Source organism: Haliaeetus albicilla, chromosome 16, assembly GCF_947461875.1.
Source record: "Haliaeetus albicilla chromosome 16, bHalAlb1.1, whole genome shotgun sequence".
Lineage (NCBI taxonomy): Eukaryota > Metazoa > Chordata > Aves > Accipitriformes > Accipitridae > Haliaeetus > Haliaeetus albicilla.
Genome location: NC_091498.1, coordinates 22,899,056 through 22,924,114, shown reverse-complemented (window position 1 = coordinate 22,924,114; position 25,059 = coordinate 22,899,056). Strand labels below are relative to the sequence as shown.

At 37.1% G+C, this 25,059-nt stretch overlaps 2 protein-coding genes across 20 annotated transcripts in view; one reads left to right on the top strand and one right to left on the bottom strand.

Annotated features, from left to right (window-relative positions):
- Positions 1–25,059, top strand: part of PPFIBP2 (PPFIA binding protein 2) — a 114,167-nt gene that overhangs the window by 76,148 nt on the left and 12,960 nt on the right. For 12 of the 17 annotated variants that reach the window (XM_069803932.1, XM_069803934.1, XM_069803944.1 and 9 more), the window contains 13 exons: positions 857–988; positions 6,682–6,864; positions 9,444–9,536; positions 11,998–12,106; positions 13,595–13,627; positions 15,355–15,416; positions 17,975–18,050; positions 19,346–19,443; positions 19,638–19,702; positions 19,963–20,031; positions 20,472–20,532; positions 22,409–22,450; positions 24,424–24,568. In XM_069803932.1, coding sequence (XP_069660033.1) covers positions 857–988; positions 6,682–6,864; positions 9,444–9,536; positions 11,998–12,106; positions 13,595–13,627; positions 15,355–15,416; positions 17,975–18,050; positions 19,346–19,443; positions 19,638–19,702; positions 19,963–20,031; positions 20,472–20,532; positions 22,409–22,450; positions 24,424–24,568 — 1,168 coding nt within the window. The remainder of the gene's footprint in view (positions 1–856; positions 989–6,681; positions 6,865–9,443; positions 9,537–11,997; positions 12,107–13,594; positions 13,628–15,354; positions 15,417–17,974; positions 18,051–19,345; positions 19,444–19,637; positions 19,703–19,962; positions 20,032–20,471; positions 20,533–22,408; positions 22,451–24,423; positions 24,569–25,059) is intronic. The other 5 variants (XM_069803940.1, XM_069803945.1, XM_069803935.1 and 2 more) reach the window with 4 other exon arrangements.
- CYB5R2 (cytochrome b5 reductase 2) overlaps positions 17,196–25,059 on the bottom strand; it is a 31,389-nt gene continuing 23,525 nt past the window's right edge. Inside the window, exons 10-11 of one of the 3 annotated variants that reach the window (XR_011328169.1) lie at positions 20,645–20,773; positions 17,196–17,534 (exon numbers count right to left, since the gene is read on the bottom strand). The gene's annotated coding sequence lies outside the window, so the exon portion shown is untranslated. Of the gene's footprint in view, positions 17,535–20,026; positions 20,774–22,039; positions 22,141–25,059 lie in introns of those variants that run through there. The other 2 variants (XR_011328168.1, XR_011328170.1) reach the window with 2 other exon arrangements.

The following is a 25,059-nucleotide window of genomic DNA, read 5'->3' as shown; positions in this document are numbered from 1 at the left end:
CAATTTGAAAAACAAACTCAGGGCACACAAGCACTGCTACTCACTTTAGATATTGCCTTTTAGATTCCAGTTGGGGCATACCGCTTCTCATTCCCTGAGGTTCCCTCCACAGTGCGTAGCTGTCACAAGTTAACAAGCGCTACATAGTCTAGTAAACTTCCGAGTACTATTAGCATGACTGCAGAAATGTGGCTTGTCTTTGGTACTCTATTTTGGTTAGGGTGCCCATTCTGTAATACATCCTTTATTGAACAACACATGATAAGTTCTAAAATGTTTCATGGTAACGCTAAAACATAGCTTTGTCTGATAAGTATTTTAGGAAGTAGCCAACTGTTTTGTAATGTTTTTGTAATGGCATTATATAGGTTTGTGTTTATTCAGACTTAGTACTGTTTTCTGATTTTATGACTTGCCTGGGGATTAACTCTGCCACACATTTTCTTGAAATACAGAGGGGGACACAGTGGTTTAGTGATTAACACGGGAGAACATTTAGGTGAAAATAGCTGCAGAACTTGAGAAACACACAGAACAGTTCAAAGTTTACATGCCATAAAGAGAGGTAGAAAAATTTGCTTTCATATGAATTTGCCAATCATGCCATTTTCTTTTTTTTTTTTTTAGTTACTTTTTCTGCCTGAAGTAAATGTTTACATCAGATCTATCTTGCTGCATTTTTTGCATTGTAAAGCAGTAGCAAGTGTGACTTTTGAAGATGAGAATCATTTTGCTTTCATATTGAAAGTGTTAAACACCAGGGTAGAGACTTTAGTATGGGTCTGCCAATAAATCACGTAGCATTCTGTCAGTGTTCAAATAAATAACTGGAGAAAATGTTCTGCTTTGCTTTCAGGAGTTGCTGAGTCGAACATCACTAGAGACTCAGAAATTAGATCTAATGGCTGAAGTTTCAGATCTGAAGATTAAGCTGGTTGGTATGGAAAAGGAACAGAGTGAATATGAAGAGAAACAGAACAAAGCTGAGGTGAGTTTCTTTCATTAGCTGGTTTTCTTTTTTTAATATCACATGTCTGTGGTATGCTGCCATACACCTGAGCTTTTGCGCTGAAATCAGCAGGCAACAGGATTTTTCCATGCTTACAGCACAGTCCCTATCACTGATCCTGTGAATTCAGTGAGGAATATGATTATGCATTTTTGGGATGTGGTTTCTTTTCCCCTCTTTCATTATACTTCAGAGGTTGCTGTTTGGCTTTAATCAAGGCACAAAGTGCCTTCCAGAAGCATATATTACACTTGGTGTTCACTTAACCCTTTGCTTTCCACAGGAGCAGGACTGGCACGGCCATGCAAGGCCTACCAGAGTGCTTCTATTTCCCCCTCTATGAGTCACAGAAGACTGTCACCTCCATAGTATCAGGGGTGCTGCAAACACTTAGATGATCCCCATTGCTGATTTTAATGCATCCATGGCACTTGGGAGGGTAAGACGAGGGGCAGGACATTTTCCTCAAATGAGCCTTTCCCCTTGAGGTTACATAATAAATAGTGCAAAAAAAAAAAATGGCATGCACTGGAGGCAATTCTAATCCTTACTCCCCTTCAGATGTGGAGAGTTCTGGACATCAAAAGCTTTGCTTTCTACCATATTGGTTAAGAAAAAGAGTATGAAACAGGGAATCGTATGAACAACATTCATTTCATGGTAGTGAGCAGCAGGTGGGGGCTGGGAAGGAAAGCGATTACAGAAGAAGGTGATTCATATGAATTGCCATGTGTTGCCCTACTCAGTGGTCCTGTAAGGGGACCAACTAGCAGGAGAGGATTTCCTAGCAAGGGAGGACTACTAGGTCCAAGATTTATACATTACTGACTGAAAAAAAGACTTTATGTTCCACATTGACTTAGGAGAATTTGAAATCCAGGCAGTGTTAGAAAACTGTTTGCTCTCCATAACATTGCTAGTGGAATATTTGATAACTATGCATAAGTAATTTACCTGCAGTGACATAATAGGTTTGGGATGTGTTTGGTTTTTGACTTATTTATCCTCTGAAGTTTTCTTTAGAGATTAAAAGATAGCTTAAAGAGAGCAATTTCTGGCAGAGGTTGCAAGCCAGAGAGGCACCAGCTGCTGTTTTTACCATCTGTGGCCTTCTCATGCTCTTTCACCCATAATAGTCAGTGTCTTGTGTACAGAAGGCCTAGGCAGTCTCATACTACCCAAAAATCTAAACAGGTCTGTGCAGCACCTAATTGCTTCAGACGGCAGCCTGCTCCCAGCAGCCGCCTTCCTGAGGGGCCTTCAGCGCTTCCCATTACGTGTCAAATACCAGGATGAGGCTGCCTAAATTACTGCAGGACGTGCACAGTCAGTCTGCTGGAAAGCAGCAAAGCTTTCGAGTGCATTTGCATTGACGGGACTTTTAAGTACCCAGTAGGTCTGGGCCTGTGACCTGTGAAATTCTTCTGCCACTGCAACGAGGTGTGTGGCCCCCTTGGGTGGAAAAGTTGATCTTTATTGGCCTGGAAGCCTTTGTTGCATTGCAAAGTGATAGGAAACGTTCCTGCTGAGATGGAAAAGGATTCTAATCTGATGGAAAAGTTGAGAATCATTGTGTTAAGTGCGCTCTGAATTATTAACTACCCCAAGATGTGATTAGATTTCTGGCCAGTTGAAAGCCGCAAACCTGTGTATACAAAGCAAGGAAAATGGGTCTTGTAAGTAAAGCTGTGGGGAAGTAAACAGCATTTTTGGTTTGCTCATTGAGCCATTCTTTAAATTATTTCAGATTGTCCTGAATAAGCAATTTGTCAAGATAAACAGGAGTTGCTTTCAATCAAATTGGATGCTTACTTGAATTCTAATGCTTTAACCCTATTTCAGCTCCTTTTACTAATTTTTTAATACAAACACAATTTAAAACATCAGAATGAAATTTATTAATATATTTTCTTTATACTATTAGACTACAATTGCTGCTTAAATTTGGTAATAGTTTGGGTGTCTTCCTGAACTCCTTGCCTCCACTGCCCGACTACATCTTTCTAGTGAATAAACCGCTCTCACGTACGCAAACAGTCTACCTTTAGTTTGCTCTTGTTTATGCATACATAGCTGTGTTGTGGTAACCTAATTGCTTCAGAGTGAGGCAGTTCTTCAAACTGGCAGTGACTGAATGAAATTAATCTTGCTGTAATTGTATCTCTGAATGTCGTGGCTACTACACGTGCTCTTACAGTGTATAATGCCTCAAATGAAACTGCAATTAGTATTTTTACGTAAGTGGAACAAAGCTACAGGTTACAGAGCTAGGGTCTTTCTTAGAGACTGCAGCTGGCCAATTTCTGCTTTCAAGACTGAGTTTAGCATTGACAAAGATGAGCAGAACAGTGATTTGATAGATCTGCTACTATCAGAAGTAATAGTCCTCAGTTTTCACCCTAGTGCATGTGTTATATAGGCATCCAGTCGTTAAACAATTTTAAACAGCTTGTTAATTACACTTCGTGGCTGACCCTGCCATTTCTAAATATAATAATGGAGTTTTAAAAGTTTAAAATTAAATGTGACATTGCAGAATAATTCAGCTAAAACATGTTTGCTCTGTACTCTAATTTTGTGTCGGCTTATTTCACAGCAGCTGTTTCCAGTCACATAGAATTTATCTATAAAATTATTTCTCTGGTTGGGTTGGGGAAAAACAAAGCAAATTAATATAACCTTCTAAATATGAGCAAATTTTAATGTGTCAGATTCATTTCACTTTATCTTGTGCAGCTGTGCCTTAGTTTTGGTTTTAGTTAGCAGCAAAGAGTTGTCAAGCATCTCTAACCTCCTCTCAAAGGTATTAATTTCACACTGAATGCCACTTGTCTCTGGCTCTTCAAAAGCACATGCTAAATTTAAGTGCCATTTATTTATATATATAACACAGGGGACAGGAGAATAGCTGCTTGTAAATGAACTGTCTCACTCTTGGCTTTGTCATTTTAATTCATTTTTTGTGGAATAAGGTTCGACTTTTGCTGCAGTGATGCTGTGAAGGTTTCTGAAATCCCACACGAGGGAGTTTATGTAGCTTTTCTCTTACCTGAGAAGCCTTATAAATTTTGGAAATGTGTTTTCTTAATGTAGCAAGGTATGAGTGAGCAGCATTATTAAGTGATTAATGGCAGCCCTGATGCCTGTTGTACCTGAACATAGACAAAAGAGACCTTCTGTCACTATCACGAGACTGCAGAAGTAATTGTCCATTTCAACTTGCTTAGCAGCCCTACTTCTGTCCTATTTTTTTTCTTTTTTAGCATGGGATAATTTTGTGGGTTTTGCTTTTTCGTACTGAGGATCTGAAGTTTGCTATAAGCTGTTGGGAAGTATTTTGTGGCTCTTGTGTGGATACTTCTGAATTAAATATCTAGTGCATAGTTACTTGCAATTTCAAAGAAAATTGACTCAGTGAGCCACTGACTCCCACTGGGGAATTTGTTGTGTTGTCTCACCTGAATCAAATTCAAGATATAGTATGTTAGTGTTAATAAATCTTCATGCTGTGAAAGAATCTCAAAAAATGAGAAGCCTTTTCTACCTTGAAACTAGAAGCAACTGTAAAGGCATATATTGCAGCTGGAGTTCATCTGTTTCTCTTCCATAGACTTCTTATCCTTCACTGGGATAAGGATTTCTGCCACTTCTGTACTGCCAAGTTTGCCCTGACAGAAGTCTGTGTGGATGCAGAGCGTTTCCCATTCCCATTTTTAATGTGAGCAAAAGAGAAAAGAATTACAAGGCGGCAGCAGAAGTGTTTCTGAACTCTCCCATGTTGCCACAACTGGAGCAGCTATGTTTGTGCTTAAAAGTCTGTGCATCTTGTTTGAGCAGTGGTTCTTCAGAACCTCATATGGGTTAACAGTGTTCTCCATCAAAGATGAGCACAGACTAAAGGCTTGGCGCTTAAAAGCAAGGGAGATGGATGTGTGTCCTGACAATTCCAGTCTCCAGTTGGTACTGCTCAGTGAAGTATCTGATGGTGGAGATGATGGTAAAAAAGAAACAAAATCAAAGCATGGAAGATGGAGGGATTGTGGATAGTATTGCACACACAGCTAGTACTACGGGTGTTCAGCTTTGCAGTGCTCTGATAAGAGGATGAGTAAGCTAGAGGGATGTTCTCCTCACCAGCGTCCTACCGTGTTGCTGCAAAGTGGCTAATGTGGCCACTGAACATAGGGAGGATATGGTTTCACCGAGGGGAGCTTTGCTGTAACCTGTGCAGCCCTGGCAAAACACGTCAGCCTATAAAAGATAGAGTTGGTATGCTAGGGCCCAATATTCTTTCTAAATTTTGTGATTGTTTATGGACCTAATCCTCATTTACATGCATTAAAGGTTTGTTGCATAAAAGAGGATGAGCATCAGACATTGTGATCCTGATTGAGAATAGTATGTATAAAGTGAAATATATCAACTGCTTTTCTGAATGTCATCTTAAGTACAGAGCCCTAGAAAAATCCTTAATTGATGTGAAACTCTTTTAAGTAACTGATACATACACTTTTGAAAGGAAATCATTGTGAATGTTTAAAGTTGACTGTGGGTGCTGATGCAGGTTGAGTTAAATACTTACCTGGGCATAAGTGTCCTGTCCTTGCAGTAGCTGTTCCCTAGCTTTGAGATTATTGGTTCATCAGAGAGTTGAGATTACAGGAGGACTGTTGTGCACTGTAATGAAGAAAATGAAAAAAATTATGCCATGTCATCTGTTGTTCTGTCCACTGAAATCTTTTTCAGTCATTTGGGAGATGGATTAATCTCATCAATTTTATTCTACTTGAGAAGATTGAGAAATCACAAAACTATATGTTGTTAATGTACATGAAAATTAAGGGAAAGTTACTCCAAACTGGTAATACCTGAGAAAATAGCCAGCGCTATTTACTACTAAGTTAGGGAATTTAAGCGAAGTGTTACATAGATTTTCATATTCGTCTTTGGTTTGCTTTCTGTAGCTGGATTTTTTTTGTCTGTATCACTGATACACACAAATCCAAGAAGCTGGCCAGCAAATTGGTGAACTTTAAAGTCATTGCTTTTTCTTCTGTGGTATCCTGTGATTTCTCCAATGTATGTTGCTTAACTCTTTCTCCATGTCAAGATACTGCCTAGCTAGCAAGCTGGGTAATGGAGTTATTTTTCTGACCCATGCTAGACCTAGAAACAGAATTACTTTACTAGTAAATTCTATGTATAAATTGTGAGAGTAGGTTATGGCCCCAACTGAGCACTTAGCAATTTCTTCCTAGTGGATGATTTGGCTGTGTAAATGAATGTAATCAAGTCCCATTTCAGCAAAAGTGTGCCTCTGAGCCAGCATATTAAAATATGTTCCAATTTTTCCTGATGTCTGACTTCATGTGACTGTATAAGTTTCCAAAAATGAGGGGCCAAATTCTGATCTTCACATTAGAACCAGAATCATGAATTAGCCTGGAATATAGATTCTGTTCTATTTAACTATAGCTTTGTGCAATATTCCAGATTTATACCCATTCACGTACACTTTATCAGAAAGAAAACACATCATCTGTCTTTTTTTAGTTTGCCTTTCATGTGCTTCATGCATTTCTTTGTGCTGCAACTGTAGAAATATCTTACTTGCATAATTTTCTTTCTCACCTGTCTTTTTTTTTTGTCTTCCTTTCTTCCCATGTTTTCAGTCAGTAGTGAACCTGATCAGTGAGCTACAGGAGCAGATGTGTAGACTGCAGCTGGAAATTAATAGTAGAATCCAAGAAAGAAAGTCTCAAGATAGGAAACCAGACTTGACACCTAATGGTCCTCAATCTAGTCCAAGATCAGTGGTAGAGACTCTCAGCCAGAAGAATTGTTCTCAGTGTGATGTACGAGAAGTACACCTTAGCAGATGCCTGTGTATTGCCTCTCCTCTTATCTTGCAGAAATTAAATTCCGCTAACCAGAGCTATGTTGTGCATTATTGGCGTTAATCTTTGTGGCTTTCATTAGTGAAGAGTGAGGTGGTCATAAAAACTACCAAAAAAACCCCCCACACAACTCCGATACCCCACCCCCGATTACTGGGACAAATTTGGTCACCATTGGTATCTGTCTACTAAAGCACAGATATCTGTAAGACCCAATCACCTCTTTCAGGTTTTTTATGATTTTCATTTTACTTGTAGGTCTGTAGTACTGGTGCGGTGTGGGGGGTTTTTTGATTTTTGGATTTGTTTGTTTTTTCTTAGTTGAGATTTGTCTGTTTGATATGCAGCATGCTAGCATGGTTTGGTAGTTTGATAATTTTCCTCATGATAATGTCACCCTAGCTGTGCATGATGGTGCACCCTCACCAGTCCTCTGAACACAGATTATTAATTCCTGAATATCTTAAAAGCTTAAGACAGGTATAAAATACAGTTTCAGGTAAGACTATCTGAAATGTATCCTTTCTTTTTCCAATGATGAAGTTAAAATGGATGGAAGGAGCCACAATAAAAATAATCTGCTTGTACCTTTAAAATAGCAAATCCAACACATTTTTGTTTATTCTGTGACATTAGCGGTTACCAGAAAAGCATTTTTGAATTTACATTACAGATCCTAGTTGTATTTGATCAAAACTATGTCACATGTCAAAACAAAAGCTACTTTGCATAAATGGCTGTTGTGGTTTAACCCCAGCTGGTAACTAAGCTCCATGCAGCCACTCACTCACTTCCCCCCCCCACTCAGTGGGATAGGGGAGAAAATTGGGGAAAAAAAAGTAAAACTCATGGGTTGAGATAAGAACAGTTTAATAGAACAGAAAAGAAGAAACTAATAATGATAGTAGTAACAGTACTAAAATGACAATAATAATAATAAAAGGATTGGAATATACAAAACACGTGATGCACAATGCAATTGCTCACCCTCCCTGCCCAACTCCCCCCAGTTTATATACTGGGCATGACATCACATGGTGTGGAATATCCCTTTGGCCAGTTTGGGTCAGCTGCCCTGGCTGTGTCCCCTCCCAACTCCTTTCGCCCCTCCAGCCTTCTTGCTGGCTGGGCATGAGAAGCTGAAAAATCCTTGACTTAGTATAAACACTACTTGGCAACAACTGAAAGCATCAGTGTGTTATCAACATTCTTCTCATACTGAACCCAAAACATAGCACTATACCAGCTACTAGAAAGAAAATTAACTCTATTCCAGCCAAAACCAGGACAATGGCTTAAGTTTACTGAAGGTAGAATGATATGGTATGCCTGAAAAAGTCCATTTTAATATTTGCTTTTAAATCAATTTGCTTTAGTTGCCACATCTCTTTGGTTAAAATCTGGATCACCAGAACTCATTTTATAAGTAATCTGCTTGTATTGTGAGGGATTTTTTCAGTAGTTTTTCTCTTAGGTTTATTTTACAAAAATAACTCATTTGGGTATGATGCCTATTTTGAAAATAGTGCTGTTGTTTCTGAGCTTGCCTCTGTCCAGAACTGATTAGTGAACTATTAGACTACAGTACAAGCTGCATATTGGAGAAACAATCCGAGAGTCAAATCTGGGAGTCATTCAAAATAAACGTTAATTTAATCCAAGATATTAGTGTGACTGTTTAATGTATATACTATACAGGATTCCAAAATTGGGTTATGCTTCCAAATTTTTCCCTTCCTCAGTTCATTTTAAGACATTTGGCCTCATCAGAGCTCCATCAAGGATTTAATAATACTGTCCTTCAGAATGAACAATAAGATATGGCTCTATCAAGGAAAGAGAGAAGGGACATTTAAGAGACAACTTTGTCCAAGGAACGGACAGAGAATGTTAGGAACCCTGGTTGGCTGCAGCTCTAGGCTGCATCAACTCAGTTTGCAAAGTGGCAAACGTCAGTGCTGAAAGTAGCATATTTGTAGTCATATTTGATCGTATGTGTATGGTATTAAATGGCTGTAACTTGCTAGATACTATTTAGTCTGAGTGTTATTTTTCATGGTAAGTAGTTTAAACACCTCTTTGGGGAGAGGATTGTCACTTTAATGAAAGTTAGTAATCTTTTAGCACTGCATGTTTCTGCTTACTTTCTGGGGTGGCTGAAAAACAAAACAAAAAACCCAAACCAAAACAACAACCCACCCCACCCCAGAAAAAACCCAATACTTAATGTTATATGAGACTGCAGTTGGGGATTTTTTTGGCTCATTTTCGCTGAGACACATGACTTCACCAGGCTCAGCTATCTTCCTCAATATGACTAAGAAATTTATTCATAATTTCAAGTGGAGAGTTTGAGAAAGTAGTCCTTATCTCTCAGTTCAGAATAGTTTTTGTCGTCTTAGACTAGGTCACAGTTTTTAATGTGATGGTTCAGTGTTCATGACTGTGTGGTTCATGCATGATCTTTAATTCAGGACTATGAAAAATTAATATCTACCAGGGAAATCTTACTTTTAGCTGCTGTTCTTCTTTTGCAGGGTTTGCTACAGGAACTTAGACACCTCAAAATTAAAGTAGAAGAACTGGAAAATGAAAGAAATCAATACGAGTGGAAATTAAAAGCAACTAAAGTAAGCAGAATACTTGGCATTTAGTAATGACAGACATTTCAGCTGGAAAGGCGTATGCTCCACTTCTCATCAATATTTACTTTTCTTATAATTGTCTTGTGTCAGGGCCTACTATAAAGTCAAGTTTTCTTCAACCATCTTTGGAATAAATATTTTGGCTTAAATTTTTTTTGCCTTCTTTTGTGCCTTTTGCTCCCTCTATCTTCTACCTTTTTGTAATTCCTGTTTAAAAAAACAAGCAAACAAAAAAGGCATTTTGATTTACAAAAGACCTGTTCTGAGGAAGGGCTTCTTTGAAGGTTTTCTGTCTTTAATTGTGTAACGGTGACAAGCCTCTGTGGAATATGCTTTCCAGACTGAAGAGACATGCAAAACTGGTTGGGTGTTCACTTGCTATGGAATTTATTTTAATAGATATTAAGCCCGAAATACACCATTAGATCATCTGCTTTGACTTCGTGTATATTAAAGTACATAGCTGCCTTACACTTCTGTTGACCTTAAATCCTGGAAAGCTGTTGGATCGTAATCTGGAGAAACTCGACATTTTAAACACTTAATAATTTTCCCCAGTAAATAATTTTTCTCGTTGAACATTTGCACTGTTAAACAGTTGCACTTTATCTCCACTTTTAATTTTTAGCACTTTTCCGCTAGATTAAAAAGCACGTTATTATTTTTCCCTGTTGAGATACACTTTTGTGCTGTAATCACATCTCCTTTGATTTGTGTAGTACTATGATCCCTATTCGTATGAATTACTGGATCATTGAGTTGTAGTTGGATCTTGAAAAACATTTCACATTGTTAAACTGAGTTTTCTTTTTAATACTTGATAGTTTGATCCCAAAATGTCAGACATCTATTATTTGTATTAGCATTTCTTTTTTCAGAGAATTCTTGGATGAATATTGAAACATTGCTATCATGTCTTTTTTTCCTATGAAGATAATAGCTCTTGTATCCATGAAAATGTTTTCTCTGACATGGTGGATATGAACAGTCTTTGGGAAAATATTTTCTCAAGCAGTGTGTGGCCAGCTGCCAAGACAGATAAAGATTACAGAAAGTGTAGGAGTAGAATGAAAATAAGAAGAATTGTAAAACCCATTGAGTAAGAGAAGATGCAGGACTAGAAAGGATGAAGAGTACAGGGAAAGAGAGAGGAAGCAGAAGAAACTATAGAGATGACAGGAATGAGACATTAAAGGAAGAGGGCATTTAAAAGAGCTATGAGATCAAATAGACCAGGGGAGGCAAATCCAAATCTGGTATTAAGAGGTCTGCAGCTTTTGTCTTCCTGTTGCTCCAGCTTCTTAGATGAGAAATTGGAATATTTCCATGGCTGGATATAAAAAGCATATTAGTCACTGGGAAGTGTTAGAGCCCTTCAGAGATGCAACAAGACAGATTCTTCTATTCCGTATGGAATTGCAGGCAGAGTGGTGATCTTTTGCTGCCATCCAGCTGCTTGCTTCCTGATGAAAATAAGTTTGTGTATTAGAGTAAATTAGTCCATGTTTTTCCCTGTTTGGATAATATTGTTTGGTGTTTTGCATTTTGTCCTGCTTTATTTTAGTATTTTGAGAAACTGGTCACATTAGTGATTTTGTTTGTTTGTTTCCTTTTTTTTTTTTTTTGGTAACTGCAAGGAGGTTTGGTATGGTTTTGCTGAGGGAAATGCAGAATGTTGATACATAGAGGCTTTAAGGCTGCTGAAGAAAATCTTAATGAAGCTACTGACTTAAAGTATGCTGTTGACAGTTTTTCTCATAAATAGGAAAAAGAGATGAGAGTCACTGTATTTCAAGCTGAACAATCACAGAATTCTTCTCCCTCTGTATTGTTGAGGTCTGTAATGTATGATATTCTATCCCAATCTAGTGGCAGCACAAGACTGCAGTAAGTGTAAATGAACCACTGGTATTTTGTTGCACATATGTCGTCGTTTTCCAAGCCATGCTTTGCTTCTAGCCTATTTGCTGTAGTATCCGATGTGAGGAAGGACAGGTTTGTTAACCTGCTGAGAAGAGGGCTCAGCATTAATAGATTCTCAGTTATATTAACAAATAGTAACTAGGATAAAAAATGCTTTGTTATCTTTTAGTGGTCTTCATGCAGAACTCAGGAGTTGCCCTGTAATAGTCATTATATGACCAGCATTGTAGCATTGAGAGCTTTCCAGAGTTTCTTTACCTACATGAATCCTTTGAAAATTTTACCTTTCTGTCTCTCTTCTCCAAGAGCTAATTGCATTGGAAAAAGTGAGCTTCTGTAAAAGGAATAGGATAGTAACACCATGAAATATGTACAGTTGTTATAGTGTTTATGAAATGTCCTGAACTGGGAACAGGACATCAATCATAGTCAGGTGTTATACTTAGAAGTCTTCTAGTTCATGGGAAAGAATCACAGAGAATCAGTGACAACGTTACTCTGAACTTGTTGTACTCTCTTTCAGGCTGAGATAGCCCAGCTTCAAGAGCAATTAGCTCTCAAGGATGCAGAAATAGAACGCTTACAATGTCAGCTATCTAGGACCTCATCACATAGTGAAGTGGCAGAAAGAGGTAAGAGGAGGGGAAATAAAATTAAAAATCCAAAACCCTACCTTAATTTCACTTTGGTAGCAGCTTGGCTCAGTATTTCAAAGAAATACAAGGACATACAAGAACGGACTTATAGAATTCATTTTGAGAGGAAAAATAGAGCAAATTTATTTTGTCTTCTGGTAGAGGCCCACAATCTAGAGGCAGCACAAATTGCAGTAAGTGTTCTAAAGGCACTGAAACTTTTTCTACTGGAATTTTATTTATAATTTGAAAGAGTCTTTGTAGTTCAGTAGGAATATATTTTTTGTGTATACCTTCAAAATTTCTTTGAAAAATCTTTACAGTTTCTATTTTTTAAGAAAAAAAAATTGTCACAGTAGTAGCTAAGCGCAATGTTTAAATGTCCAAACATTCTAAAACATAGTCATTGATTCACGTCTTTCCTTTCTTCAGGACTATATCTCATGTAGGCTCCCTCTCCCATGAAAGGTTGGGCCAGATGGTTTTTCAAGGTGCCTTCCAGTCTGGGCTGTTCTATGATTCTGTGATACCGCAGGTTTCTGTTTTAAATCTGCACCGTTGATACAGGTCAATGGCAAATAAACCAGTTTGTTTAGCCTTTGGTCTCAAGCAGTCATGTCACAGTTCTCTGAAATATTGACTCCCTGGAGCTTCTGTCAGTTGCTGGGCTGAGCAGTATGATATCAGTGACCTTTTTCTTCTATAATACTGACACTTAGCCATGCAGGAATATTGGTGTGTAGTTTACCACAGTGCATCAGCTTAGCTGCACTAACTTCTTTTGTGGGTGTTAACTAACGCTTCCAAAGAGTGCCCTTGTTGATATGTGACTCTTCAGGTGCTGTGCTACCTCTTTCTCAGGGCTTACCAAGAATCTCCTCACAGGGGTTAATGCAGATATGTCTGTTCTAGAAGACTCTGTATTTTGACTGTTGTTTATTCCAAAGAGGTGACTTAACATATACTTGGTGCTGATTTCACTCAGCTGCAGAGCTTGTGCATGTAGAGAACTGCATGTCTAACAGCAGTGTTTTGTAGAGGAACTCTTCTACTAATAGAATTTCATATTTTCTGTGAGATTCCCGAATGATTTATGATATTTCAAAGGAGAGATAGTGGTATGACAATAAACAAATAGCTCAGCAACTTCTAGTAGCATGTCTCTTCCTGTTCATGCCGAAGATGGGTGAAACTGTCCTTGATTCCAGTGGGAATAGAATCAAACCCTGTAGAGATTCTTTAGGCTACACTTAAGGAAACCACTTAAACTATATTTGAATGGAAACAGTATGCAGCAGTAATAATTCTTCTGCAAATAAATTGCTGATGTATCAGATTTTTAGGTTGTCTTCTCAAATAAAGTTGAAAAATAATGTCAATGTACTTGTAGTATGCTAGAATGCATATTCTAATTAAATTGCAAAATTTATCTAATATGTGCTTTTTCTACATAATTTATTTGACTCTCACCATTTACCATCGTAGAGGAAGTTTATAGGAGAAGGCTAAAAGAAAAACGTAAGCCTTGCAATTCACTTTTGGCTTTATCTCACTGTTTCTTTCACACAAATTATAACTCAGATGCATTCTGCAGCAATAATTCAATGTTTGTTTAGATTTGGCTGTCTAATTGTAATATACGAGAGATTGCTTTCATTGCTTGCAGCAAGCAGACAGCTACTTGCCCTGTTTAGTAAGATTTCACTTCAGAAAAAAAAAAATCACAGGTTCACAAATCAGATAGTTGGACTTCAAATGGACATTGTCAAGGTTAACAGAGCCAAAACTTAACCTTTACCTCTTTTTATTTGTACATATGTAAAATCCATTTAATATCTGGAAAGATGGCTTTAATTGGAAGCCTCCTTCTTTGGAGGGAAAGGATTTGGGCTTTTTTTTAATCAGTGCAGTAAATTAAAAAAAACCAAAACAGTCTGAATAAAAATGTTTCCAATGATGTTGTTATAAGTATTGTAAGTAAAGTTTGCTTTAATGTGCTTAAAAATACCTCGACACCAGTTCCTTTTGAAGTCTAATATTTGTAAAGAGAAATTAGTAGGACTGTGTTTTTTTTAATGGCTTTTTAAAAATCTTCCAATTGCTTGCCCACTGCCTGCTGGCTTCAGTTTTTGATTTGGCTGTGTCTGTGTATGTCTTGTTTTACTAAGTGTTCTCTTTTGCAAGAGAAATGTTTGCAAGGTTCATTTACATGTTTTAAAACTTAATCATTACAAGGTGTGTAATTTTCAGAATCACTACAAGAAAAACTAATTACAGTTTCTGTAAATAGTTTAGATATGACATTGTATGTTCAACATTTAGTTGTAAAACTTTTTTTTTTTTAAGATGCAGTATTGATTTTCTTTCTTCTCTCACTTCATGCCTGCCACATCTGTTTTTCATAGTCTTTTGTGAAACAAGTGGGTCTGTTTTAATGTCAAAGCATGAATTCCTTGAGTGGCAGTTACAACAGATAAACTGTTTCAGGTTCTGTCTCTATAGTCTACACTTCAGGTATACAGGTTAGTACTGGAGGACTTGCTAGGAATAGTGCGTAGAGAAGAAATGAATTGTTTGGTTCAGCAAAGTTAGGATGACACGATTAACAACCTCATAAATTTTCAGAGAGTGTGTTTTAATTCATTTGACTATAACATTCCTGAATAACCTCTATCTTGTGACACTAAATTGTGTGTGAGGCAATTCTGTATTAGCTCTTGATGTAGATTTTGACTTAGTTATTCATGCTGAAATGTTTTAAGAAAAAAAGAATTTTACAAATTTTCCTTGTATCAAACTAGTTTTTGTTATTTTTCATTTCCAAGTTTCATTAATGTCCTTGAACTACTTCTCATAAGCTGGTGAATATTTTTCTCAGTTTGAATATAATTAATTTTCAATCATACTTAAAATTATTTCTTTAAATATATAACAGCAAACACACTCTCATTTTTTGCAAAATAAACTTCAGTGTTTTTCTTTTTTTTATTACTTGACTTTTAGAGTATAAAACAGTATTATGTAGCCTCTTATAATCAAAACCAGCATGTTTGTCTTGTGCGTTGCTTTTAATAGTTCAGCTTTTGAAAAGCTCTAAGTTAAATGTAGTCTAAGAGTGCATTTGCCATGCCACTGACATGGTTTTGGTTACTCATAAGGACCTAAGGAGAGTATCACAAAACATATATTGTTTACACTAAACATAGCAAGTGTACTTTCCTTATAACATTTTGAAAACATTTTAGATCAAGAAGTTCAGCGGTTGAAGATAGGAATGGAATCATTATTGGCTGCAAATGAAGAAAAGGTGAGAAAATAATCCTCGTTCTACATAATAAGAATGAAATGATGGTTTTGAATGTCTGAAATGTTCTGAATAGGCTGCTTTGTATAAGCATGGTAGTGCCCTGTTTTTTGGATTATCCCATGAGATTGTGACAGAAGGTCGATTTTTAAATAGAAAGTGTGGCTGACCTTGCTAACCTGGCTGCAGAACTTGGGAGGCTCATTAGATTCCAGAGGGGAGTAGAAAGCCAAGGCTGTAATGAGCAGAATCTCCTGGCTTCTGCTATTAAAAAGGTCACTAAGATCTGGTCGTCTCTGGCAGCTCTTCATCTTCCAACCTAATCTGAAATGCATTGATATCCCCAGTTGAGACTGTGTTATTAAAAGAAAGTCAAAGTGGCCTTTGAATCAGACTCAAATTTTGGGAGAAAGGGACCAGATTTAGAGATTTGGGGGGGGGGGGGGGGGGGTGTGTACTAAAGGAGAGGAGGAGTGAAATTAAACCCATTTAAATGGTAAGTATGTTTTTTGTCTCTTATCACCTGTATGCTGTTTGCCTGTCAAGTGGACAATTCAAGTGCGGGGTTTAGGGCTCAGTCTTGGAGGATGTTGAATCTCCACCTTCAGATGCCATTGACTTGCTACAGGAATTGTTCCTTATTTTGGGGTGTGGGGGATTAATTCTTGAGGAAATTGTAATTCTTGTTTTATGGTAATAAACCAGGCTGTAGGATTTTTCCCTTTATTGTGACACACTCATATATGATCAAATAGAAAATAATATACATCCCTAAAAACTTCCTTTAATAAGTGGGGAATCTGGACAGGGCAATGTTAATTCTGGAGAATATTAATGTGACTCATAACAACGTTTAGTTCTTCAAAAAACAAAAAGCCAAAATTTACATCTGGAAAATAAAAGACGTGGCACTCTCTCTTGCCAAAATTATTCCAAGTCTGTGTAAGATTTTTGTATTTGAAGGGAACACAAAGTATTGTTGCTTATGTCCTAATATCTAGATATACTCACAGGGAAAGGAGGGTTATTTCCCTGGAAACTGTAGTATTTAAACTAGTGGGCTGGTGGTTGACCCACAGCTTCTTAAATGTTTAATGTAAAACTCTTACCTTCAATAATATTGCAAAATAAAGTATTCTTACTGAGGGAAAATAGCTCTAAGTAGCTTTTGGGATAACTCTAAATATTCCTTGTGTCATTTAGGACAGAAAGTGTTCAACTAAGTTGCTAGTAAGTGGTATACATATTTCCTTTTTAAAAAAATGGTTATGTTAGTCTCAGTTCTTTGCTGTGAATAACCTATTGCTTCTATCCATAGTTGGGATAACTGGGTATCTGTTTTAGGCCTCTTTTGTATACTTGCAGAGGTGTGAAGGGACGATCAGCATCATCTACCATTCTGTAATGTGGTAAAGGTCTGGTTTCTGTGCAGTTACTCCTACAAATTGGTTGATATCTGCTGTGACTGTAACATAGCATACGTATACCGAAGCAGATTTTAACTGAAATATCTCTGACACTGACCTAGCCATGGCAGTGCAGCAGCTCAGTATCAGTTAATCACTTAAATACTTGTCAACTTCCCTGGAAGGTTTGGGGTATTTTCCGCAGTGCCCACTTCTCTGCTTCTGTGGCTTTCCTGACACCTGCTTGTGAAAACTAGTTCCTTGGGTTTGTATTCAGTGCTCTGTAGTCACAGCACTGGGCAAAATTATTGCACAGGAATGGTTTAGAACTGAGATCAAAGAAAAAGGACAAACTGCAAGAGTACAAATTGCAAGACTGCATACTTAGTGACCGATAGCAAGAATTTATTATCATCAGGGACACAATATCATACAGAGAAATGAGAGAAATGACAGATCCAATCAAATAACGATTACTACCCATCGCTATATTGCATCTGTGCAAAAGGCAAGTGCCCTCCCTGAATACGTGAATCAAGATGCTTTCCATATACGTTATAGGAAAGCATTGGGTATTGGACAAAAAGTGGAGTTGGGTAATGCATCAGACATTCATGAGACCTCACTTCTTTGGTTCTGTACAGGTTTCACTGGCCAAGTTAAAAAGGTGGCTCAAAACCGGAGTAAGTGTAGATGTTGGAATGCAGAACATATCCTACAGGAGAGGATTAAAGAACATGACTAGATTGTTGAACTATACAAAACATAAACATGATTTACTTTATGATTACAGGTACAATGCTAGCAAAAAACCAAACACTGCCCACTTCAGGCAACTGAGGTTCAACTCCAGAATGTTCCCTTGACTCTTAGAAGTGAAAGCAGATTTCCAAGTTATGCTTCTGTAAATAACTCATGTACTAGTAATGTCAAATTCCTCTGGTTTCCTTATATCCATAGTTTCACACTGTCCAGCAAATATTTTGTACAATGGCAAATAAAAGCCAAGAAACATTCCTTACAAGGCATGTGAGAGACTTGATCCTGCTTTCTGGAAAAGTAGGCCAAAATCACAGAAACGAACATATAATACAGTGTTTCTGCAGGTTAAAAATGTAGGATTTAAAATATTATTTTATTTAATGCTTTTCACAGGACCGTCGAATAGAGGAGTTAACGCTATTGCTAAGCCAGTACAGGAGGGTGAAAGAGATAATGATTGCAGCTCACGGTAAAATGTCTTGTGAAAAATTTCCTGATAACAGGTCTCTTAAAAACTGCATGCATGACAACTGCTATTTGTTGTCCTTTTAAATATATGTGTACAGTAATATATATTTTATGATGCATGTATTTGTATAATGTTGGAGTGCTACGAGAGTAAGTATACATTCTTTCAGGTACAGAGGGAACCACAGTATGTCTTCACCAGGCTTGTGTGTTATGGCCTGCAGTTTGTGGAGATTTCCTTTTTGTTTCCTATGCTGTAGGCAGTACAAAAAAATAGGGTCAAATCTGTCTGGAGATTTAATTACAACATTACTATTCAGCAGGACTTCTGTAACTGAATCTTACGCTCTACTCCATAAGTCATAACCTAAAATTTGTTCTACATCAGTAAATAGTAAATCCCTCCTTGGAGCCTAATTTTGGTGCTGTATGGTTTTTTAGATGGTGTCATTAAGGATTCTGATTGATAAGGAAGGATGACTGATGAGATTACTGCTCTGGTTGTACATCCACGTGAACTGCTGCTCATCAGTTGGGTCTAATGCACTGCAGTTTACCTTATGTGCCAAGGCAATCTGAAGTCAGCAACTGCTCTCCTGAAAACACTTTGCTGTATACTGCAGTGGGGCAGGAGCTTTGCCTGAAGAACTCCTACATCCATGTAGCGATGGCTGGGTAGACAACCCTATGCGTAGGAGATCTCCAGAAAAAATTTCTTACTCAAAATACTCCAGAGGCTTGCTGAGCACTAAATATTCAGACCCTGATTTTGTACTGCAGCTTTGACAATTTAGGAATAAAAATCCTACTAAATAATGAATTTGGAGTATTTCAGTATTTGTTTAGATCTGGGATATCCAGAAAAACCTGGAGCGTGTTTACCATGTTCATCCTTGAACTGAGCATGGGGCACTGCATTATGATACAGATAATGTCAAACATGCATACTACCTATAAAGCGATACACTCTAAGTAAGAAAATGGTACCAACTTGAACTTGCCTCAGAACATCGAACTGAATGAGAGTAGTTCATAAGCTGCTTCATAAGCAGCTCAGCTACTCACAGCAGAGCACAGCATATAAGTGGAAGTGATAAATTTGTTGCTCTAATGTTAAGCAGCTTGCTTGTAAGTAAGAGCCCAAAGGAGGGGTGGGGAGCAGGGGGGCTGGTAAACTACATGCAGAAGGGGAATTTAGAGACTGAAGTATTTAGACTGTCTGATATGGTCCTAAATGGGGGGGGGGGGGTTGGCCTGTTTCTCTCCCTTTCTACTTCTAATTTTTAATGCTTACAGGCTCTTCTGTCTCTGGTGGCAGTGAAGAGGAACTTGAGACAACTTTAAGGAAGTGGAATCTTTTGAATAATCCTCAAGGAGAATTATTTAAAACAGAGGTACTTATTAAACATGTTTTAGAAGCAAGTTCTGCTGTATATATGATTTGTTTGTATTGGTTTCTCTGTAATAGCTAAAGTAATGTAGATGAGGGTTTGGCCCTGGCTGAATTTTTGTAATTCTTGGTATGGGCACGATAGATTCAGAATCAGGCACTAGAGTTACAGGCTTGAAACTCTTATATTTTACATAGGTCTCTTCAGGAGAATTGTCACCAGCTGTGCTCTCTCCAGTGCCACACAAAGCTATGGAAATCAGGTAAGGTCTTTGTTTATTGGTTTTTGTGTGAATTGTCCTAAGTCTGTATTATTTAATCCATTTAACTGTTGGCACCTTGTCTTGCCTGTTCTTGGCTTTGCAAGAACTTTTGGGTAGTTGTGAAAGGAGTGTTTGCCATGGCAGTTTGCAATACTTAGTTGTATAAGGTTTGAATTACAGGAATAAAATTAGCACTTTTATATATCAGAAGATATATGTATTTTAGTACTTAAAACAGTATATTTTATTCTGATTTAAAGTGGAAGCATTCCAGTATCTTCAACTAATTTAACCTCTCCACAAGAAGAATCTTTGGAAATCATAAACAGGTAAGAAAGAGTAACTTTAATTGAAATGTATGACATACAGCCAGAATTTTTTTTTTATAATTCTGCCTTTTTCCATTTTTAAAGTCCCTTAATGTTGTATGCTGTTCACAGAGAGTTGTTACTTTCTACTTTTGCTTGTTAAGACCTTCTAAAAAGTCATCTATAGATAAAAGGTTTAAAACTGCACATTGCACCTTGTTGCCTTTCACTGTTGATCAAAGGATGTCAAGTTGCTGTTTCTGACTTCATCTATTGCAGTTCCCAATACTATGAGTTTTAGGCTAAAAATATAATAAAATAAATGAATCTTCTAATTTTTAATTATCTGTTATATGTAGACATTGTGTGATATATACAGCTGTCATATAGATACAGTTGTGGCATATGCACACATACTACGTTGTATTAACTGTTGCTTTTTTGCTTGTCATTATTTTAAGGGTTCCACAGAAAAAAAAGTCAAGTAGTTTAGAAGACTTGCAGAGTGAATCCCTGGAAAAGGTTGGTTTATTTGTAATCACAATTTCTGGTGTTTAATATCATGACTAAAAGATAAAGGTCAAGTATAAATATTCTTTTTGTTTCACATATAGTAACCCTAACCACCACTAACATTGTATGTGAGGAAAAAAGCCTTAATGATAAAATAGTTCAGGTTCTTTTTTTACCCCGTTGCCAAGCTTAAAATAAACAAACTAGTTGACACACCCATATGTACGCATCCTCAAATTCAGCTTTTCGCCTGAAAGAGAAGAAAAATATTTAAGAGAAATACAACAAATAATGAGGAGTCATTTTGTTGAACTGCAGTATTATTTTGTTTATAGGTAAGTGTTTTTAAAATAATTTTGACTTCAAAATCACTAAAAATGTTCAGGCAGCAAATCCTGAAAGTAATTAAATATTGGGACTGGGTATTTCCACATAGGATTCCTTTTTGAGTGTTTTCACATAAATATGAGTGTCGCTCCCTAACTTAGACTTCAAATATAAATGGCATTCCTGAAGATGGCAGTGATGCTGCCTTAGTTAAAACAGCAGGAGCACTGTTATTAATTCAAGGCTTAACTTCATTCCAGAATAAAGACTTTCCAATTTACAAAGTCTCATTACGTTATGGTCCAGAGGCTTGTTTTGTCATTATGTACACTGAAATTTTTCTGCACTTGTAATTATGCTTTGTGAGATTGTTATTGACACTTTCTATACTCAAATTAGGCTTAATACTAGATTACCCACACCCAGTAATGCCATTTAAAATGAATAGTAGTAATAGGATTGTTCCAGTTCTTCAAATGTTCATAAATTTTTCTTAAATCTCTGAAGATGACAGTGACCAAATAGAATATTTGAAATTTGTGTTGCACTCATTCGACTGTAGTCATATGTGACAAATCATTTCAGAACTAACATTTCATTCCATGTGGAATTTATGAAGGTCTGTTTTCTTTTCATAACTTTTAAATTATTTTCCTGTCTTAAATTAAAAAACTTAATCTGTCGATGTGATATGATGTGATAAGGCTGTACCTACACATTTAGGCTGTAAATCTGCTCTATCTGTTAAATCAGAGTCCATAGAGGAGCAAGAAACCACCAAGGATATGAGAGAATTGTAGCAAGCCAGCCCCATGTTCAGCAAGGCATTTAAATTGTATGCCCTAATTTAGGCATGAGGCTTCTTAGTGTAATAACTGAGACCCCCCTATGCATATGAGTGAGTGGCTAAATGTGAAATAGTTACAACCAAAACTAAGGCCAAGAAAACTTGTTTTGCTGACTCAGCATGACAAGACTTTGCTTCTTGCATTAAGTCCAAAAGAACCTGTGCTAGTGGCATTGTTTACGGCAGCTATTTTACTTTGCACAAAACTCAAATTCCAATTACGTCCAGCAATAATAATAATAAAACAAAACACATTAGTGTCTCTGACCTAGCTGTGCTGGTATTTTTATCACTTCATTTCTATCACAGCTCTTTATGGTTTCAGCTGGATACATACAGTATTGTGAATGTTCTTTTTTTGTGTCATTTTCATATTGTTTTAACTGTTAAACAGCTGTTATGTTCCCAGCTTAAAGTTAAGTCTAAAGAGACCACCCAGAAGCCTGAAAATAGAAAAATTCCTTTGATCACAACAGAACCTGAACGGGGCCCGAATTTTGTAGAGTGATTTGAACAAACACATTTAGTATTAAGTATTTTATTGAAATGAAATGAAGAGATAACAGACCTTGTAATATATTGTCAATGCATTAAGTAGTATCACAATAGTAATAAGACTACAATTGATGTTCTGTGTATGTATGTTAATACTAACATTTGTCTGTTGCTTTTTTCCATAAAACTGAAATTACCCTCCCTGCAACTCCGTAGTATGTAGACGGAAAACCAGTACAGCCTGTTGTAGAACAAGAGGTATATTAACTGTAAACTCTCTTAACATTTATCTGTTGTGATGTGCTGTGATGGTATGGCTGTGTTTTCATTTTATATTAATTTTCTTTTTATAATGTTTGTGTAGTTCCAGTACTGACAAACTCTGAGAACAGGGGTAGGGATTTGAGAGGGAATTTTTTTTTTTTTTTTTTCTTTTTATCTAAAACCTTTTATATGAGGTTAGAAGCTGAAGTCAGTCAATTTCAAAAAATACAGTGCTAATGTAATAAGCAGTTTCTCTACTCATATAATTTTTGGTACAAGTCAGGATGTGCTCCTGCAGTTGCCAAAACAGGAGCAGGGGTTGAGGAATTGAGAAATCTGGACTGCAGTTATAGTATCACAAAGATCCCTCTAGGCCTTGAAATAAGAATAGATAAACCAGTGGTTATCCCATTATATATTCATGTATCATCCTGTCACAGACAATGTTTTAAAAATAACTTTGTTAGAATGGGGTTACTAAATAGAAGCATACTGTATGTTTCTGTATACTAAATATGTTTTGCATATTTTCAGTACGGTTTTCCTACATAACCTCCTTTCTGATACCAAAACATTTACCAATACGAGCTTATTCCAAAACACACATTGAATATACACCACTCCCACTAATGTCAATTGGAGTTGCCGGTTCATTGCTTCTCTGGAAAAGCCTTTATATTCCTATAGTTTTGGCAGTTGTAGGATATACATTTTTGCCCAGAGTGATGGTTCCTTCATCTTTTCATTTGGATTCAGTATTGAAGAAATCTCAACATGCCACTTCCAAAACCGTAGACAAGTACCTCTGTGAAACACATACCTAGGCTGGAAAAATACCTTGTTAGGCTCAAAACTATCAGATTTATATGCAAGTTCTGATCTACCCTTGTACAAGGGGCAAGAATCCCAAGTAGGTGATCACTGAAAAATTGAATACAAGGAAAATTAAGAGATACTCTATTTTTAACAAAGCCTACCTACCAGTTCCCTTTCAATACAGTATACTGGGACTCTGAGGACCACCTCTTGTGAGCTCTGTTGCTGGAGCAAGGTCCTTCCAGCATAAGTAGTCTCACTGATGCTAGTGACGCTGTGTATGTGTACCGTAGCTGCAGGCAAGCATTACGTTAGACTCTTATTTTAGCCTAACGTGGACAAAAATTGTAGAGTCAGCAGCCATTCCAACTAGCCCTAAAATACAGCTCAGTCTATGCCTTTTTTCCCCAGCTTATATCAAAAGTATACCTTGTGTTTAGGTTCTATAATATAATTGGCAAGTATATATTTAGCTATAATTACTTTTTAAAAAAAACCTTGCATTTGTAATATTATATTATCTACACAAAGAGATCTTAATTCTTACAAAAGTTAAATTTCTGTACTCTGACTTCATTGTTGATTCTTGTTACTGTTATTAATGGTGGTGGGCAAATACGTTTGGCAAAATTTGAGTTATACAAATACTTTTGGCTTAAATTCCAGCAAGATACAGTTGTGAGGCAGAAACATAGACTAGTGAAAAATAGGGAAAAAATTTGACAGAGCAAAGAACGGGCTGGGAAGTAACTAAATGCATTTCTGGCACTATCGAAGTTGACCTTGGAAGGACCAAGTTATTATATAGTGCCAGGGCCCTAGAGGAAAGGGAGACAGCATAAAAAATTCTTATGACAAAACCAGGTAATACTGAACATATATTTTAATGTGATATACAGTCTAGCTGAAGTGGGAGGGGCAGATGGGGGAAGAGAAGGCTGTGTCTTAGCTAGAAAACTTTGTCAGCCAACTATTGGACTTAAATTGAATTACCTGTAAGCAGGAACATGGAGGGGGTGGTGTCATTTTGAACCATGAACTTCAAATACTTTTTCTCAGCTTTTAAAACATTGTGTACTGGAGTGTAAATGCTAGGAGTGATTTGATTTTGTGTTTGTTTATTTTATTTTTCTCTCTTTAAAAAAACCCAGAGTAAGCCACTTGTTAAAGGCAGCAAGTATCAAACCTTGCCAGGAAAGCTGCCTCGACCCTTACAGAATGGAGAGCAGGGAACATACAATTCGCCAGACGGCTGTGGCATGAATGACAACGAGGACAACAGCATCCGCGGCCTGAGTATGTATCCACGCCTCTCTGAGAGGGTTATGTAGGGAGGGAGAAAAAGCAAACTGTTTGAGGGAATGGGACATTACATGGCATATAGTCTGCTACACCAGAACAATGGACTATGATGTCCACATGATTCAGTTAGGTAAAGTTCTGCGTCTTTTTTTAACAATGTACCAAAAACATTCCACATTAGCTCACTGGAGAGTAAAGGATAGTTTTAAGCTAGAGCGTTCTTTTCTGGTGATACAATTGGCTGATGTCATTGATAGCATAAGTAATGAAGAGACAGTCTTTTGGAGATGGTGGACAGAGCATTCTGAAAGTCAACAAATCTATAACTAAAAATTGGAACTTCTAGAGATGCAAACGCATTGACAATATGAATAAGCAGTATTTTTTACAGACACACTTCCAATGCTCACCTGAGCTTGCTGATCTGTTTTCTTAAAAAATAAGCAAGCAAACAAAAATGCACAGCCAAGTACGTCATCAGTACT